The sequence below is a fragment of the Pristiophorus japonicus genome, chromosome 17, assembly GCF_044704955.1.
Source record: "Pristiophorus japonicus isolate sPriJap1 chromosome 17, sPriJap1.hap1, whole genome shotgun sequence".
Taxonomy (NCBI): domain Eukaryota; kingdom Metazoa; phylum Chordata; class Chondrichthyes; family Pristiophoridae; genus Pristiophorus; species Pristiophorus japonicus.
Genome location: NC_091993.1, coordinates 46,485,876 through 46,501,335, shown reverse-complemented (window position 1 = coordinate 46,501,335; position 15,460 = coordinate 46,485,876). Strand labels below are relative to the sequence as shown.

Here is a 15,460-nt window from a genome sequence, read left to right as displayed (position 1 = left end):
GCTTTAAAAACAAGAGGTACAGTAATAGCGCGTCGTCAACATGTCAAAATTCTACTCCCTTCCTCACACCATTCACACAGGAATAATGGGCTAGACTTTCCACTAGGTGGCTAAGGCACAAAAAAATTGGACTTATTCCAGCGATGTGTGATGTATCGCCCATGTGCGTGGAGAGGTGGCGGCAGTCCGAGAGGCGGGAGTGCGTGGCGTTGGTGAGGCCTATAAAGGCCCAGGTGCGTGGAGAGGCGGCGGCAGTTCAAGAGGCGGGACTGCGTGGCGTTGGTGAGGCCTATAAAGGCCCAGGTGCGTGGAGACGCGGCGGCAGTCCGAGAGGCGGGAGTGTGTGGCGTTGGTGAGGCCTATAAAGGCCCAGGTGCGTGGAGACGCGGCGGCAGTCCGAGAGGCGGGAGTGTGTGGCGTTGGTGAGGCCTATAAAGGCCCAGGTGCGTGGAGACGCGAGCCGGTGCAGCTGCAGCAGGGAGCGAAGGCAAAAAAGAAGTAGAAAGAAATCAAAAGGTGACGTCACAGCCAAGGGGGTAAGTGATTGTCTGGTGATTGGTGAGTAGCTTTTCTTTTTCTTTTTTATATCAGTAAGTAACCGTTTAACATTGTTGTTGCCAATTTAAGGGTATCTAAGGGTTAAGTCATGGCAGGAGAGCTCGGTCACGTGATATGCTCCTCCTGTACCATGTGGGAACTCAGGGACACTTCTGGTGTCCCTGATGACTACATCTGTGGGAAGTGTATCCGCCTCCAGCTCCTGATGGACCGCGTTGCGGATTTGGAGCTGAGGATGGATTCACTCTGGAGCATCCTCGATGCTGAGAATGACGTGAGTAGCACGTGTAGCGAGTTGGTCTTACCACAGGTGAAGGGTCCACAGCCAGCTAGGGAATGGAAGACCAGAAGGAAGAGCAGTGTAAGGAAGGTAGTGCAGGGGTCCCCTGCGGTCATCCCCCTGCAAAACAGATACACTGCTTTGAGTACTGTTGAGGGGTTGACTCATCAGGGGAGGTCAGCAGCAGCCAAGTTCATGGCACCATGGCTGGCTCTGTTGCACAGGAGGGCAGGAAAAAGAGTGGAAGAGCGATAGTGATAGGGAATTCAATTGTAAGGGGAATAGATAGGCGTTTCTGCGGCCGCAACCGAGACTCCAGGATGATATGTTGCCTCCCTGGTGCAAGGGTCAAGGATGTCTCGGAGCGGGTGCAGGACATTCTAAAAAGGGAGGGAGAACAGCCATTTGTCGTGGTGCACATTGGTACCAATGACATAGGTAAAAAAAGGGATGAGGTCCTACGAGACGAATTTAAAGAGCTAGGAGCTAAATTAAAAAGTAGGACCTCAAAAGTAGTAATCCCAGGATTGCTACCAGTGCCACGTGCTAGTCAGAGTAGGAATCGCAGGATAGCGCAGATGAATACGTGGCTTGAGCAGTGGTGCAGCAGGGAGGGATTCAAATTCCTGGGGCATTGGAACAGGTTTTGGGGGAGGTGGGACCAGTACAAACCGGATGGTCTGCACCTGGGCAGGACCGGAACCAATGTCCTAGGGAGAGTGTTTGCGAGTGCTGTTGGTGAGGAGTTAAACTAATATGGCAGGGGGATGGGAACGAATGCAGGGAGACAGAGGGAAACAAAAAGGAGACAAAAGCAAAAGACAGAAAGGAGATGAGTAAAAGTGGAGGGCAGAGAAACCCAAGGCAAAAAACAAAAAGGGCTACTGAATATAAAGGGGCTGCAGGAGGGGTTAGAGTGTTTTAACTAGGATTAAAACACTCTAACTAAATGCACGCAGCATTCGAAATAAAGTAAATGAGTTGACGGCACAAATCATTACAAATGGGTATGATTTGGTGGCCATTACAGAAACATGGTTGCAGGGTGGCCAAGACTGGGAATTAAACATACAGGGGTATCTGATGATTCGGAAAGATAGACAACAAGGGAAAGGAGGTGGGGTAGCTCTGTTAATAAAGGATGATATCAGGGCAGTTGTGAGAGACGATATTGGCTCGAATGAACAAAATGTTGAATCATTGTGGGTGGAGATTAGAGATAGTAAGGGGAAAAAGTCACTGGTGGGCGTAGTTTATAGGCCCCCAAATAATAACTTCACGGTGGGGCGGACAATAATCAAGGGAATAATGGAGGCATGTGAAAAAGGAACAGCAGAAATCATGGGGGATTTTAACCTACATATCGGGGTAGCCTGGAGGAGGAATTCATAGAATGCATTCGGGATTGTTTCTTAGAACAGTATGTTACAGAACCTACAAGGGAGCAAGCTATCTTAGATCTGGTCCTGTGTAATGAGACAGGAAAAATAAACGATCACCTAGTAAAAGATCTTCTCGGAATGAGTGATCACAGTATGGTTGAATTTGTAATACAGATTGAGGGTGAGGAAGTTGTGTCAGAAACGAGCGTACTATGCTTAAACAAAGGGGACTACAGTGGGATGAGGGCAGAGTTGGCTAAAGTAAACTGGAAACACAGACTAAATGGTGGCACAATTGAGGAACAGTGGAGGACTTTTAAGGAGCTCTTTCATAGTGCGCAACAAAAATATATTCCAGTGAAAAAGAAGGGCGGTAAGAGAAGGGATAACCAGCCGTGGATAACCAAGGAAATAAAGGAGAGTATCAAATCAAAGACCAATGCGTATAAGGTGGCCAAGGTTAGTGGGAAACTAGAGGATTGGGAAAATTTTAAACAACAGCAAAGAATGACTAAAAAAGCAATAAAGAAAGGAAAGATAGATTACGAAGGTAAACTTGCAAAAAACATAAAAACAGATAGTTAAAGCTTTTACAGATATTTAAAACAGAAAAGAGTGACTAAAGTAAATGTTGGTCCCTTAGAAGATGAGAAGAGGGATTTAATAATGGGAAATGTGGAAATAGCTGAGACCTTAAACAATTATTTTGCTTCGGTCTTCACAGTGGAAGACACAAAAACCATGCCAAAAATTGCTGGTCACGGGAATGTGGGAAGGGAGGACCTTGAGACAATCACTATCACTAGGGGGGTAGTGCTGGACACGCTAATGGGACTCAAGGTAGACACGTCCCCTGGTCCTGATGAAATGCATCCCAGGGTATTAAAAGAGATGGCGGAAGTTATAGCAGATGCATTTGTTATAATCTACCAAAATTCTCTGGACTCTGGGGAGGTACCAGCGGATTGGAAAGCAGCTAATGTAACGCCTCTGTTTAAAAAAGGGGGCAGACAAAAGGAAGGTAACTGTAGGCCGGTTAGTTTAACATCTGTGGTGGGGAAAATGCTTGAAACTATCGTTAAGGAAGAAATAGCGGGACATCTAGATTGGAATAGTGCATTCAAGCAGACGCAGCATGGATTCATGAAGGGGAAATCATGTTTAGCTAATTTACTGGAATTCTTTGTGGATAAAATGAGCATGGTGGATGGAGGTATACCGATGGATGTGGTGCATTTAGATTTCCAAAAGGCATTCGATAAGGTGCCACACAAAAGGTTACTGCAGAAGATAGAGGTACGCGGAGTCAGAGGAAATGTATTAGCATGGATAGAGAATTGGCTGGCAAACAGAAAGCAGAGAGTCGGGATAAATGGGTCCTTTTCGGGTTGGAAATTGGTGGTTAGTGGTGTGCCAAAGGGATCGGTGCTGGGATCACAACTGTTTACAATATACATAGATGACCTGGAAGAGGGGACAGAGTGTAGTGTAACAAAATTTGCAGATGACACAAAGATTAGTGGGAAAGCGGGTTGTGTAGAGGACACAGAGAGGCTGCAAAAAGATTTGGATAGGTTAAGCAAATGGGCTAAGGTTTGGCAGATGGAATACAATGTCGGAAAGTGTGAGGTCATCCACCTTGGAAAAAAAAACAGTAAAAGGGAATATTATTTGAATGGGAAGAAATTACAACATGCTGAGGTGCAGAGGTACTGGGGGTCCTTGTGCATGAATCCCAAAAAGTTAGTTTGCAGGTGCAGCAGACAATCAGGAAGGCGAATGGAATGTTGGCCTTCATTGCGAGAGGGATGGAGTACAAAAGCAGGGAGGTCCTGCTGCAACTGTATAGGGTATTGGTAAGGCCGCACCTGGAATACTGCATGCAGTTTTGGTCACCTTACTTAAGGAAGGATATACTGGCTTTGGAGGGGGTACAGAGACGATTCACTTGGCTGATTCCGTAGATGAGGGGGTTACCTTATGATGATAGATTGAGTAGACTGGGTCTTTACTCGTTGGAGTTCAGAAGGATGAGGGGTGATCTTATAGAAACATTTAAAATCATGAAAGGGATAGACAGGATAGAGGCAGAGAGGTTGTTTCCACTGGTCGGGGAGACTAGAACTAGGGGGCACAGCCTCAAAATACGGGGGAGCCAATTTAAAACCGAGTTGAGAAGGAATTTCTTCTCCCAGAGGGTTGTGAATCTGTGGAATTCTCTGCCAAAGGAAGCAGTTGAGGCTAGCTCATTGAATGTATTCAAGTCACAGATAGATAGATTTTTAACTAATAAGGGAATTAAGGGTTACGGGGAGAGGGCGGGTAAGTGGGGCTGAGTCCACGGCCAGATCAGCCATGATCTTATTGAATTGCGGAGCAGGCTCGAGGGGCTAGATGGCCTACTCCTGTTCCTAATTCTTATGTTCTTATGTTCATGCTGATCACCGGCATAAGGCCCATTTTTTTTTTTGCCTTATCTCGGCCTTACCCCAGCGATGTCAAATGGGCAATCTGATTTCTCAGCGATCTCACGATCGCCCAAAAAAAGAGAAAGTGAAACGGAAGTCCAAAAAAAAAGCTTCAGTAACAACGATATTGTGCACATGTGTGGGATTTCTTTTGGGGTCGTTTTTTTTGCCGCGTTTGGAGAGTTCATGGGTCATCGCACATGCACAGAAGGACAGAGAGAGTCGAGAGAGCGGGAGAGAGAGAAGGAGAGAGTCATCGAGGAAGAAATTTATATTTTGTATTTTGCTAATTTGATTTAAAATTCAAGAATGGAAAGACCAAATAGAAGGGAGATGGAGAGGCAAAGGGCAAAAGCCTTTAGTGAGGAGGTGAACGAGGCCCTCGTAAATGTTGTTTCCACAAGGTGGGATGACTTGACATGGGGTGGCCTTGGGAATCCTCCACCCCGTGCCTATCGACGGATCTGGCTGGAGATTGCCGATGTGGTCACATCGGCATCCAATGAGGTGCGGACGGGTGACCAGTGCCGCAAGAGATGGAACAGCCTGTTGGCAGCTGCCAGAGTAAGTTGGATTTTAGATATGTCTTTAAAACATATTTAAAAGTCATATTTAAAAGTACATATATGTATTATTTCGTGGGGGGGAACAACCTGCGGCCATCTCAATTGAGATGGAAGAAGCACCGGGACCAAGCGGTGTGCAGGTGGCGACTCCAAGGCGCATCATTTTGCAAATGCCGACCCCACGGAGGTCCGGTCAGCGTGGGGAGCAATCGCCTACCATGGAGGGCCAGATAGAGAGCTTGATTTCCCTGTGCAGGAACACGGTCGCGATTGGTCGCGACCTTATCCAGAGGTTCGCGGGATTCTCTGCGAACTGGAGCCAGTTTCCAGCATCCTGGAGTGAGTTCTGCACGAACTTCTCCATTTGGTCTTCCGAGCAGGCACAGACTGCAAGGGAGACCTTGGAGGCCATTTGGCAGCAGACAACCGCAACCAATGCCCCACGGCATGCGTTGCTGGCTGGACACAGTGCTGTACCCCAAGGTGTCGTGTCTGCTCGCAGTGAGACCCCGATCATGTAAGCGAGTACGGAGGACACAGTTCCTCCTGACTCGGAAATGGAGCTTCAGGCTTCCACTTCCGCTCCGTCACCTCCACCACGGCAGGAAGTCTTGCCGTCCCACTCTATATGACGTCTTGGTGTCGGTCTGCGTAAACCAAAACAGGCGGGTGGGGTTCAAACATGGGGTGGGACTGGACCTGGAGGGAAATGTGGCCGCAAGTAAGGAGGGGGGCGTTTTTTCACAAAGTTTGTTCACTTGTTCAATTGTTCTTGTTCCTGTTTTGTTAGTTTTGTTTGTTGTTATTGCTTAATTGTTAATTGTTAAGATTTTGTATTTGAGGGAAGGGTGGGTTGTTGCGGGGGACGGGGGGTTGGAGGGATAGTTTTTCAATTTTTATTTGCGTTTTTGTTAACAAAATTTTTTTTATTTAATTCAATAAATTGTGTGTGTCTTCTCTCTTAATTAGTTATCAACTATACAGATGTTATTCAATATCTGAGCATGCTATTAATATAGGAGTACTTTAGTAACACCGTCTAATAAATTCTATTATATAAAACCTATTCACAAAAAACAACGTAATAATACCTACCGGTATATGAAAAATCACATCTCTCATCCTTATTAAATTCTATTATATAAAACCAAAAGTAATGATAACTACATGAAAACTTACAGCTCTCAGTAAATTATACTATATAAAACCTATTTAATAAAAATAATGTAATAATACCTATTTATATTCCCTGTCTCAATATTCTGAGTAGAACTAGATCTCTAATTAAATCACAACTAATCCTCTACCCTTCCATTGAAGTCAAAATGGTGTCCGTAGTGCCCATTTTCCTTCTCTTAGGTCCAGAAAAAGCAACTATTTCTCAGCACCGCTTTGGGCCTTACATCGGTCCAGTGACGTGCATGCTCGGTGCTAACACTTGAGATGGGCCTTGTATGGACATTAATTTCGGCGATCTCCTCGACGATCAAAGTGGAAACTTAGGCACCTGTTTTTGGGCGATATTTTGGGCCTAGTTTCCACTTTTTACTCAAAATGGGCAAAAGAGGACCGTTTTGGGCCATATATGGGCCATAACTGGTCGATGTGAAGTGGAAAATCTAGCCCAATAATTCCCAACCTAATACCATCATCACCACTCAACTGTAACAGGGTTCGGAGTACTTCCTTCCCATCTCAGGGCACTGAGGGATGGGCAATAAATGCTGGCCTTGCCCATGTCACCCATGTCCTGACATTAAGAATTGAGGAACAGATTAAGACCCATTAAGAACAGCGATACTGTCTGAGGTGCAATCCTTGTGCGAGCTGAGATCAACCATGCGTGTTAGAGTTCGGTAGTGCAAGCGACGGGCGTTAGTGAGTGTCTGAAGGAGCCACTGACTGTGATTGTGCTAACATTCTCTTTGGCCAACAGCTCACTCCTGCCGACCAGTACCTTCTCAACGTGATACCTAGTTGTATATTTTGATGGAGTTCCAGCACTCTTCAGATTTAGCCTGCATAATTGGTCATTTTCCAAAACCTGTACCATGTGTAGATTTTTCATGTGGTTTAACCTGTTGACTCTTTGTGCGATTCCTGGATTGAGGCTTTGGAACAGAAGCTGCTGAACGCCATTCTTGTAAGACTCTCCTGATCCATTTAACCTTTGTTGCCTCAGGATACGTCGAAGCTGCTGTCATCCCTGTCGGTGCCAGGAGGATTCGCGTGGTGGAGGAGAAACCAGCCCACAGCTTCCTGGGTAATTAATGGTGCTTTCTGCCTTCCTGAACTTTTCTGTCATCGTGTTGGCCAAAGACACAAAATCAGCCAGGACAGATTTCACTCTTAATACATTTGGGCGTAAAGGGGCACCAGAGCGGAACATGTAGAGAGAAACCAGGGTGGGGAGGAACACTGCGGGTAACAGACCCTAACCCTAACCCCACCTCATTCCTTATCTATTGAAGTTAGAGGGCAAAGAATCAGACTGGGTCTGTTACTGGCTGGGGTCCTCCTGCCTGAGTGTGCTCTGCCCAGACCATTCATTATACCCAATTATGGGATCAGGAACGTTGGCCCTAATATCTGTCTTATTGTTTTACTATGTTAAAGGCGCTCTAGAAATACAGACTGTCATTGCTTTATTCTTGCTTTTGTTCCTTTTGCTCATTGACAAAGTAAAATCTATTTCTCTGTAAACAAATTTAATTCAGTTATTACCATGTGTATTTCTGACAGTTAGGCAATACGGTCACTGCCGGTCCCAGTAAGTCGCCTTCTATTTTTCTATTTCCTCTTTACCTGTTGCATGTGATGTCATCGTTGTGCTATTTATAATTATCTGAATGTGAAGCACTTTATATTATCACCTTCTGTGTGTGTGAGTCATGTGGGAATGGTTTTTTCAATCATTTCCTTGGAAGATTTCTATGAATACATTGACATTATTGCAAGTGTTTTCATGTTGGGAGAATTACTGTGTTCGAGGGATGAGCTGCAATGGGCAGAATGACCTTTACATTAAAGAAAAGATCTGAAAGAACTTGCATTTATATAGCACCTTTACACGGCATCAGGGCGTCCCAAAGTGCTTTACAGACAATGAAGTACATTTGAAATGTAGTCACTGTTGTAATGTAAGAAACGCCAAAGCCAATTTGCGCACAGCAAGCTCCAACAAACAACAATGTGATCATGATTTTAGTGATGTTGGTTGAGGGATAAATATTGGCCAGGACACCAGGGAGAACGTCCCTGCTCTTCTTCGAAATAGTGCCATGGGATCTTCTACATCCATCTGAGAGGGCAGGCATGGGTTAACATCTCATCCGAACACTGAGAGTGCAGCACTGGAGGGTCAGCCTGGATTGTGTGCTCAAGTCCTGGAGTGGGACTTGAACCCACACCTCTGACTCTGGAGCGAGAGTGCTCCTCACTGAGGCACAGCTGTTATGTTGTTATGCTCGATGCAAGTCATTGCTTCGTTCAACCAACCAGTGAAAATTGCAGAAAGAGATAACTCCTTGCAACCTTTTCACACTCCCTGTACTCCTTGCATTGTGTGCTTGGTGTGCTGCCCAAATATTTCAGTTAGCTGAACTCATGTGATGGTTAATGTGAGCTTGTGGCCCCATATGTGCAGCCTGTACCCACTTGAACTGTATCATCAACCTCAATACTACCAGCTAAAGCGGAATTATATAAGCATTTGAAAGCAAAAATTATAGAAGTCTTGGGGAAAAGCCAGGAAAAGGGATTAGAGTAGATAGTTTCAGTTGATGAACTCGCACCAGAACAGGCACAATCGGCCAGAGGGCATCCCGCTCTGGAAACTACAGAACCTGCGAATCGAAGAGTGCGGCATTTATTTATGCAGTGCGGGTTTATTTTCATTACCTCCAGTGATTTGGTTAATTTCAGAATATTTTCTAGGAAAGTGTTTTGTCAGCAAGCTAATATTCTCTTTATTCCCAGATGTCTGGGGCAGCTATCGAAGGATAAATATTAGTGCAGTTAGTCATTAAGATACAGAGCAGCCACGATCTAATTGCGGAACAGGCTCAAGGGGCTGAATAGCCTAATTCTGTTCCTGTGTTCTTCCATATGGAGTGAAGTATATATACTTAGTACCGGTAATGAGATATATTTATCACTACAACTATTGAATATATTATTAGTTATTTAAATGTGCTTCCTAAGTTTATTGGGTGTCCCCTCCCCGCCCTGTGTTTGATGGTGTGCGCCCCTTGCCCCTCTGGGATAATGGCTGCTCCTCACTCTGCCCGAGGAGCCCCAAGAGTCCTGTTGTCTTTGTTGCATCACAAATTGTCCGGCGGATTACCAGAGCCATTAACTTCTCGTTGGCTCGGTAACGAGTGACCCCGCAGCATCAATGGAGCTGCATGCTGATTGGCTCACCCAGGGGGCTGTGTGTTGTAGTGAGTCCTGTCTTGCCAATGCCGGTGTGCTGCCCATCGCGTGTTCCGGAGAGTGCGTAAGGAGTTAGCGCAAAACACTTAGGTCTCATTTAACACACGAGTCACATACAAAGAGGAATCTCAACCCCAGATATATTCGTTTAAACTGCTTTCTTAAGCACATTTTAACGCAATATACAGTTCCACGCTCCTAGTTGGGAGCCTCATTATTTAAATATTCACTCGTGTTTGGCTATGGAAATGTCTGGTTAGACCACACTTGGGCTACTGTGAGCAGTTCTGGTCTCCATATTATAAAAGGTCAGAGAGGCACTGGACATGACGCAAACAAGATTCACAAAGGTGATACCAGAACTGAGAAGTTATAACTATCAGGAAAAGCTGAAAAGACTGGGTCTCATTTCTCTAGAAAAGAGAAGGCTGAGGGGTAACCTGATAGAGGTCTTTAAAATTATGAAAGGGTTGAATAGGATCGACGTAGAGAAAATGTTTCCACTTGTGGGGGAGACCAAAATGAGGGGCCATAAATATAAGATAGTCACCAATAGGGAAATCAGGAGGAACTTGTTCACCCAGAGAGTGGTGAGAATGTGGAACTCGCTGCCACAGGGAATAGTTGAGGCAAATAGAATTGATGTATTTAAAGGGAAGCTCGATAAGTAGCTGAAGGAGAAAGGAGTAGAAGGATATGCTGATGGGGTGAGACGGAGAGGGGTAGGAGGAGGCCTGTGTGGAGCATAAACACCGGCACAGACCTGTTGGGCCGAATGGCCTGTTTCTGTGCTGTAAATAGTGTAATGTTGAAAATTGCAGACTGTGAGTACCTGAATGTATGACAAGCGTTGTCGATGAGCGAGGTTTCGTGTCAGTACTACAGGCTCGTAAAGTTACGAAATAACTTTATCTGTTTTATTGCTGGAACGACTGACTACAGTGTGCAGCTGTGGGATCGAAACCATCCACCATGAAGCTGTTTTTGCTGAGCGAGCTCTAACCAGGAACACAGTAGCTTAAAGGTCACATGTGGCCACTGTGTGTACAGCCAGCACACTCACTGCTGCCAGCTGTGAGATATATAAACTGAGCTTGTAAACCAGACTGATTATGGAATGAAAATCCTACACCATGGCCAACAGCTTTGCACCCAAAGTTTTACGGGAAACTTGCTAAAGGTTTTTTGGAAACCTACAAGCAAACAAGAAGAGTAAGCTGAGGACCAGAAGTTACATATGAACATAAGAAATAGGAACAGGAGTAGGCCATACGGCCCCTCGAGCCTGCTCCGCCATTTAATACGATCATGGCTGATCCGATCATGGACTCAGGTCCACTTCCCTGCCCGCTCCCCATAACCCCTTATTCCCTTAACGCACCAACGTTAGCGTCCTCAACCAGGCCAACATCCCCAGCATTGAAGCACTGACCACACTTGATCAGCTCTGCTGGGCAGGCCACATTGTTCACATGCCAGACACGAGGCTCCCAAAGTAAGCGCTCTACTTGGAACTCCTTCACGGCAAACGAGCTAAAGGTGGGCAGAGGAAACATTACAAGGACACCCTCAAAGCCTCCTTGATAAAGTGCAACATCCCCACTGACCAAAGTCCCTGGGAGTCCCTGGCCAAAGACCGCTCTAAGTGAAGGATGTGCATGCTCTTTGAGGGTGTCCTTGTAATGTTTCCTCTGCCCACCTTTGGCTCGTTTGCCGTGAAGAAGATCCGAGTAGAGTGCTTGCTTTGGGAGTCTCGTGTCTGGCATGCGAACAATGTGGCCTGCCCAGCGGAGCTGATCAAGTGTGGTCAGTGCTTCAATGCTGGGGATGTTGGCCTGGTCGACGACGCTAACGTTGGTGCGTTAAGGGAATGAGTGGTTATGAGCACCTTGAGTCTCATCGCCGAGAGCATGCAGAAATCAAGCGCAGGCAGCGGAAGGAGTGTGCGGCAAACCAGTCCCACCCTCCCTTACTCTCAATGACTAGCTGTCTTACCTGTGGTTCTCGTATTGGACTGTTCAGCCACCTGAGAACTCACTTTTAGAGTGGAAGCAAGTCTTCCTCGATTCCGAGGGACTGCCTATGATGATGATGACATCGGTTGTCGTTCTCGAGGATCGATTTGCTGTGTTTGATCCCCGATAAGGACTCTCGCTTGCCAGCTGCACGTGTTGGGAAACCCAGGGCATTCTGCACATGATGTTCCATCCCACCTCCCCGCTAACAGCGCTTTCTCAGCACATCCATCCTTTGCTGCAGTGTTACTCACCAGCTCTCTCTCAGGTAGTCTCAACCCCAACCAATGACTTGTTGAACAGCCAGCCTCAGGAATGCTGCAAAACCCAACTCGTTCACTGATGTCCTTGCCCGGTCTGAGCCTATACGTGACTCCAGTCCCACACCAACGTGGTTGACTCTTATTTACTCCCTGAAGAGGCCCAGCGAGCCACTCAGTTATATCAAACTTGGGCTGGGCAATAATAGTTTGCCTCACCAGCGATACCCACATCCCGAGAATGAATAAGAAAAACCTTGAAATGATGGGCTGGTAGTCTGTGTCTGCGCTTTCTCACCCAGTGAGTTTTTGATTTCAACACTGCTGTTGCCAATTGGAAATAAGATGTTTTCACACAGACAAAAAAAAACGAGTGAGCTAGCCAATAGCTCAGTGAGTTTGTTCCGTTTAACTGGTCCTTTGACTTGTGGTACAGAGGCTGTGGGGTTACCCTGCTTCCGAACAGCATCCCTTTACGGTGTGCGAATAGCATCCAATCCCAGTGTGCTCGGCGACAGGCCAGCGGACAGGCCAGGATCGAGGGACACCGGGAGCACCGGCTGGGAGAGGTCGACAGGTGACGGGGAGGTGGGCCACAAGTGGCCCCTGGCCCATGTTAGCACACAACTGACTTACTGCAAACACTGCATTGTCGTCCATCGACTTTCAAAGAATATTGAGCAAATTACATTTCCTTTGAGGTGGTCCAGTTTGTAATTATAACAATCATGTATAATATCAAGTACTTGCTTGCAAAAAATGATTAAGATGGAGTCCCAAAAGATTACAGTTGCATTAACTAGTAATATAAGCCAGAAATGATTAAATGAATATATGGCAGGTAATAAAACGTAACTGATTGAATCATTTGTCCAAACTCTAATTTTGGATCGGCTGCAATAATCGAGGAGGTGAAGCATGTCACATGATCAGTAACAACTCAGAAACTGCACAATGTTGCTGAGAATTACCGAGATTATTTAGATCCTCCAGTGGAGTACAGCAACACTCTGCATGCGTTAGGAATAGCTCACAGGCTGATTGTGCATTACAGTGCAGCAATTCTGTTCATTAGCGTTAATGAGATGGACACTAATTTCAGCCTCGCTTCCAATTGCACCCAGCAGTAAACAGGTGTAATGTATATTAATATGCAGATTCAGATGCAGTTATCTGTGTTGTTAAGTCTTTGTTAAGGAGCAATTTGCTCTGATTCATACGTCACGTTGAACTTGCAGAATTAAAGCTGGCATGAAAACACCAGAGGATTCGAGCAGAGAGCAGAGCGCACAGATATCGCCAAGGAGAAGGATTAGGGTGTGAACTGGGGCGTGAGTTTGGCAACAAATCTCTCTTTACTGGGTAGTTTGAAAGAAGCGGAGCAGAATAATGAGGCCAAGACCCTAGGAGGGTCAAGGACACAGCAGGTGGTCATTCAGCACTTGCTACTTATCAAGGCAAGGTGAGTTGTGAAGATCTCTAGTTACCTGGACCATCGCAAGGAACAAGGCTTCACCTTATCAGATTCAGGTTGCCTGGCCTATGTCAGCTCCTCAAGCCTGACCTGCAGCAAGGAGTAACATCTCAATGGAAGTGGAATGACCATTGCACTTGACACTAGGTCCTTCAGCCAGCAGGTGCCAGCACCCCTCGAAACCTTCTACCAATTAATTCTGGCCTAGAACCCATTCTAGGTCTGAAGAAGGCTCTGACAATGCTGCAAAGCCCAGGAATCAATCCCCTTTGCACCCTGCAATAGATTTTTGGAGGCTTTCATCTACAGCCCCCATGACTCTCAGACTATTCCCCACTCCACCCTTACAACGGACTGACGCCACTCCAACTGTCCAGCAGCACAAGGGCGCGAACATGCTGATTATTAAACCAACCAGGATATAGGGGCACTGGAGAGGGTGCAGAGAAGATTTACAAGGATGATACCAGAAATGCGAGGGTATACATATCAGGAACAGATGAACAGACTATTCCTCATTTTCTCTTCAAAAGAGAAGGCTGAGGGGTGAACTAATAGAGGTCTTCAAAATTATGAAAAGTTTTGATAGGGTGGATATAGAGAGAGTGTTTCCACTTGTGCGGAAGAGCATAACTATGGGCCATCAATATAAGGTAGTCCCCAAGAAATCCAATAGGGAATTCAAAAGAAACTTCTTTACCCAGAGAGTGATGAGAATGTGGTACTCACTACCACAGGGAGTGGTTGAGGTGAATAGTATTGATGCATTTAAGGGGAGGCTAGACAAGCATATGAGGGAGAAGGGAGGAGGCTCAAGCGGAGCATAAATGCCGGCATGGACTGGTTGGGCCGAATGGCTCTTTCTGTGCTGTACATCCGATGTAATCCGATGTAAAACCCTCTCCCTGGGATTTTGGAGAGGATCCCGAGAATGCGGAGGTCCCACCCAGCCACATGTTAATGCCCCTCAGAGTGACGGGAATTTGTCAGCTGTGTGAAGGCGAAGAGTGTTCCTGGTTTATTTTTGTGTTTAGTTGATGATGCCAGCCTGATGTGAATCTCCAGATTTACAGCTGTTCCAGAGATGGGAACTCCAGGAATAATCTCTGCAACCTCCTCCAGTCCTTAAAACCTACCTTTTTGACCAGGCTTTTGGTCTCCTGCCCTAATATCTCCGTACGCGGTTCGGTGTCAACTCTTTTCTGATAACGCTCCTGTGAAGTGCCTTGGAATGTTTTACTACGTTAAAGGTGCTATTGTTGTTGTTGAAGTAATTGCATATTCACGATACAGATTGGCCCTTGTGAAGGTCAATCTGAGGCTTTAGCAGGAAAGAGATTGGAGACTTCAGTGGTGTCTGTAGGTGCACCAATCACACCCCAGATTCTCATGGTGGGAGGAAAGCCTTCGGTTGGGAATTGTAACCTAACTTGTCCAGCGGGAAGCTAACGGGATCGGACCAGCCGCCCGATTTACACCCGATCCGATAACTTCAATGGAAAGTGAAATTGGGTGGCCAATCCAACCCCATCAGCTTCCCGCCGGGCGCGCAGGTTAAAATAACCCCCAAATTTGTCTTCCACACTGGGCCATTCCAACTGGCAGCAGGGATTTCTCCCGTCTACGCACATCCGATCTGTTTGCCCTTTTGGAAGATCAGCCATTCTGGACGCTGATAGATATCACCTCACACTGGGCCCCCAGTCTCGACCAGACTCTCAGCTGCTAGCCATCTGCTCTCTATTTTTACAGCTAATTAGGCTGCTGAAAGATTTTGGAAGACTAAAAATGAGGCTAGCTATTAAAACTTGCCAACGTTTTGGAGGTTTACATATGAAGCAGTTTTTCTCCGCATGCCTTGCGGCAAGGTACCAATTAAACATTGACCCACAGGGGGACAGGGAGGATCAGCACAGCAGTATCACTGGGCTGAGCTTGGGCCCCTCCTAGTGGCTGATCGAGAGCAGTGGTGGCAGAGGCCTGGAAGGAGGCAGACAGTCGGCAAAAGTCACGGCAAATGCTG

At 46.3% G+C, this 15,460-nt stretch overlaps 1 protein-coding gene across 2 annotated transcripts in view; it reads left to right on the top strand.

The window, feature by feature from the left end:
• Positions 1-15,460, top strand: part of adamts17 (ADAM metallopeptidase with thrombospondin type 1 motif, 17) — an 823,747-nt gene that overhangs the window by 526,539 nt on the left and 281,748 nt on the right. For both annotated transcript variants that reach the window (XR_011587458.1, XM_070858706.1), the window contains exon 15: positions 7,437-7,517. Coding sequence is in view for 1 of the 2 variants with exons in the window: in XM_070858706.1 (XP_070714807.1) it covers positions 7,437-7,517 (81 nt within the window). In the remaining variant the exon portion in view is untranslated. The remainder of the gene's footprint in view (positions 1-7,436; positions 7,518-15,460) is intronic.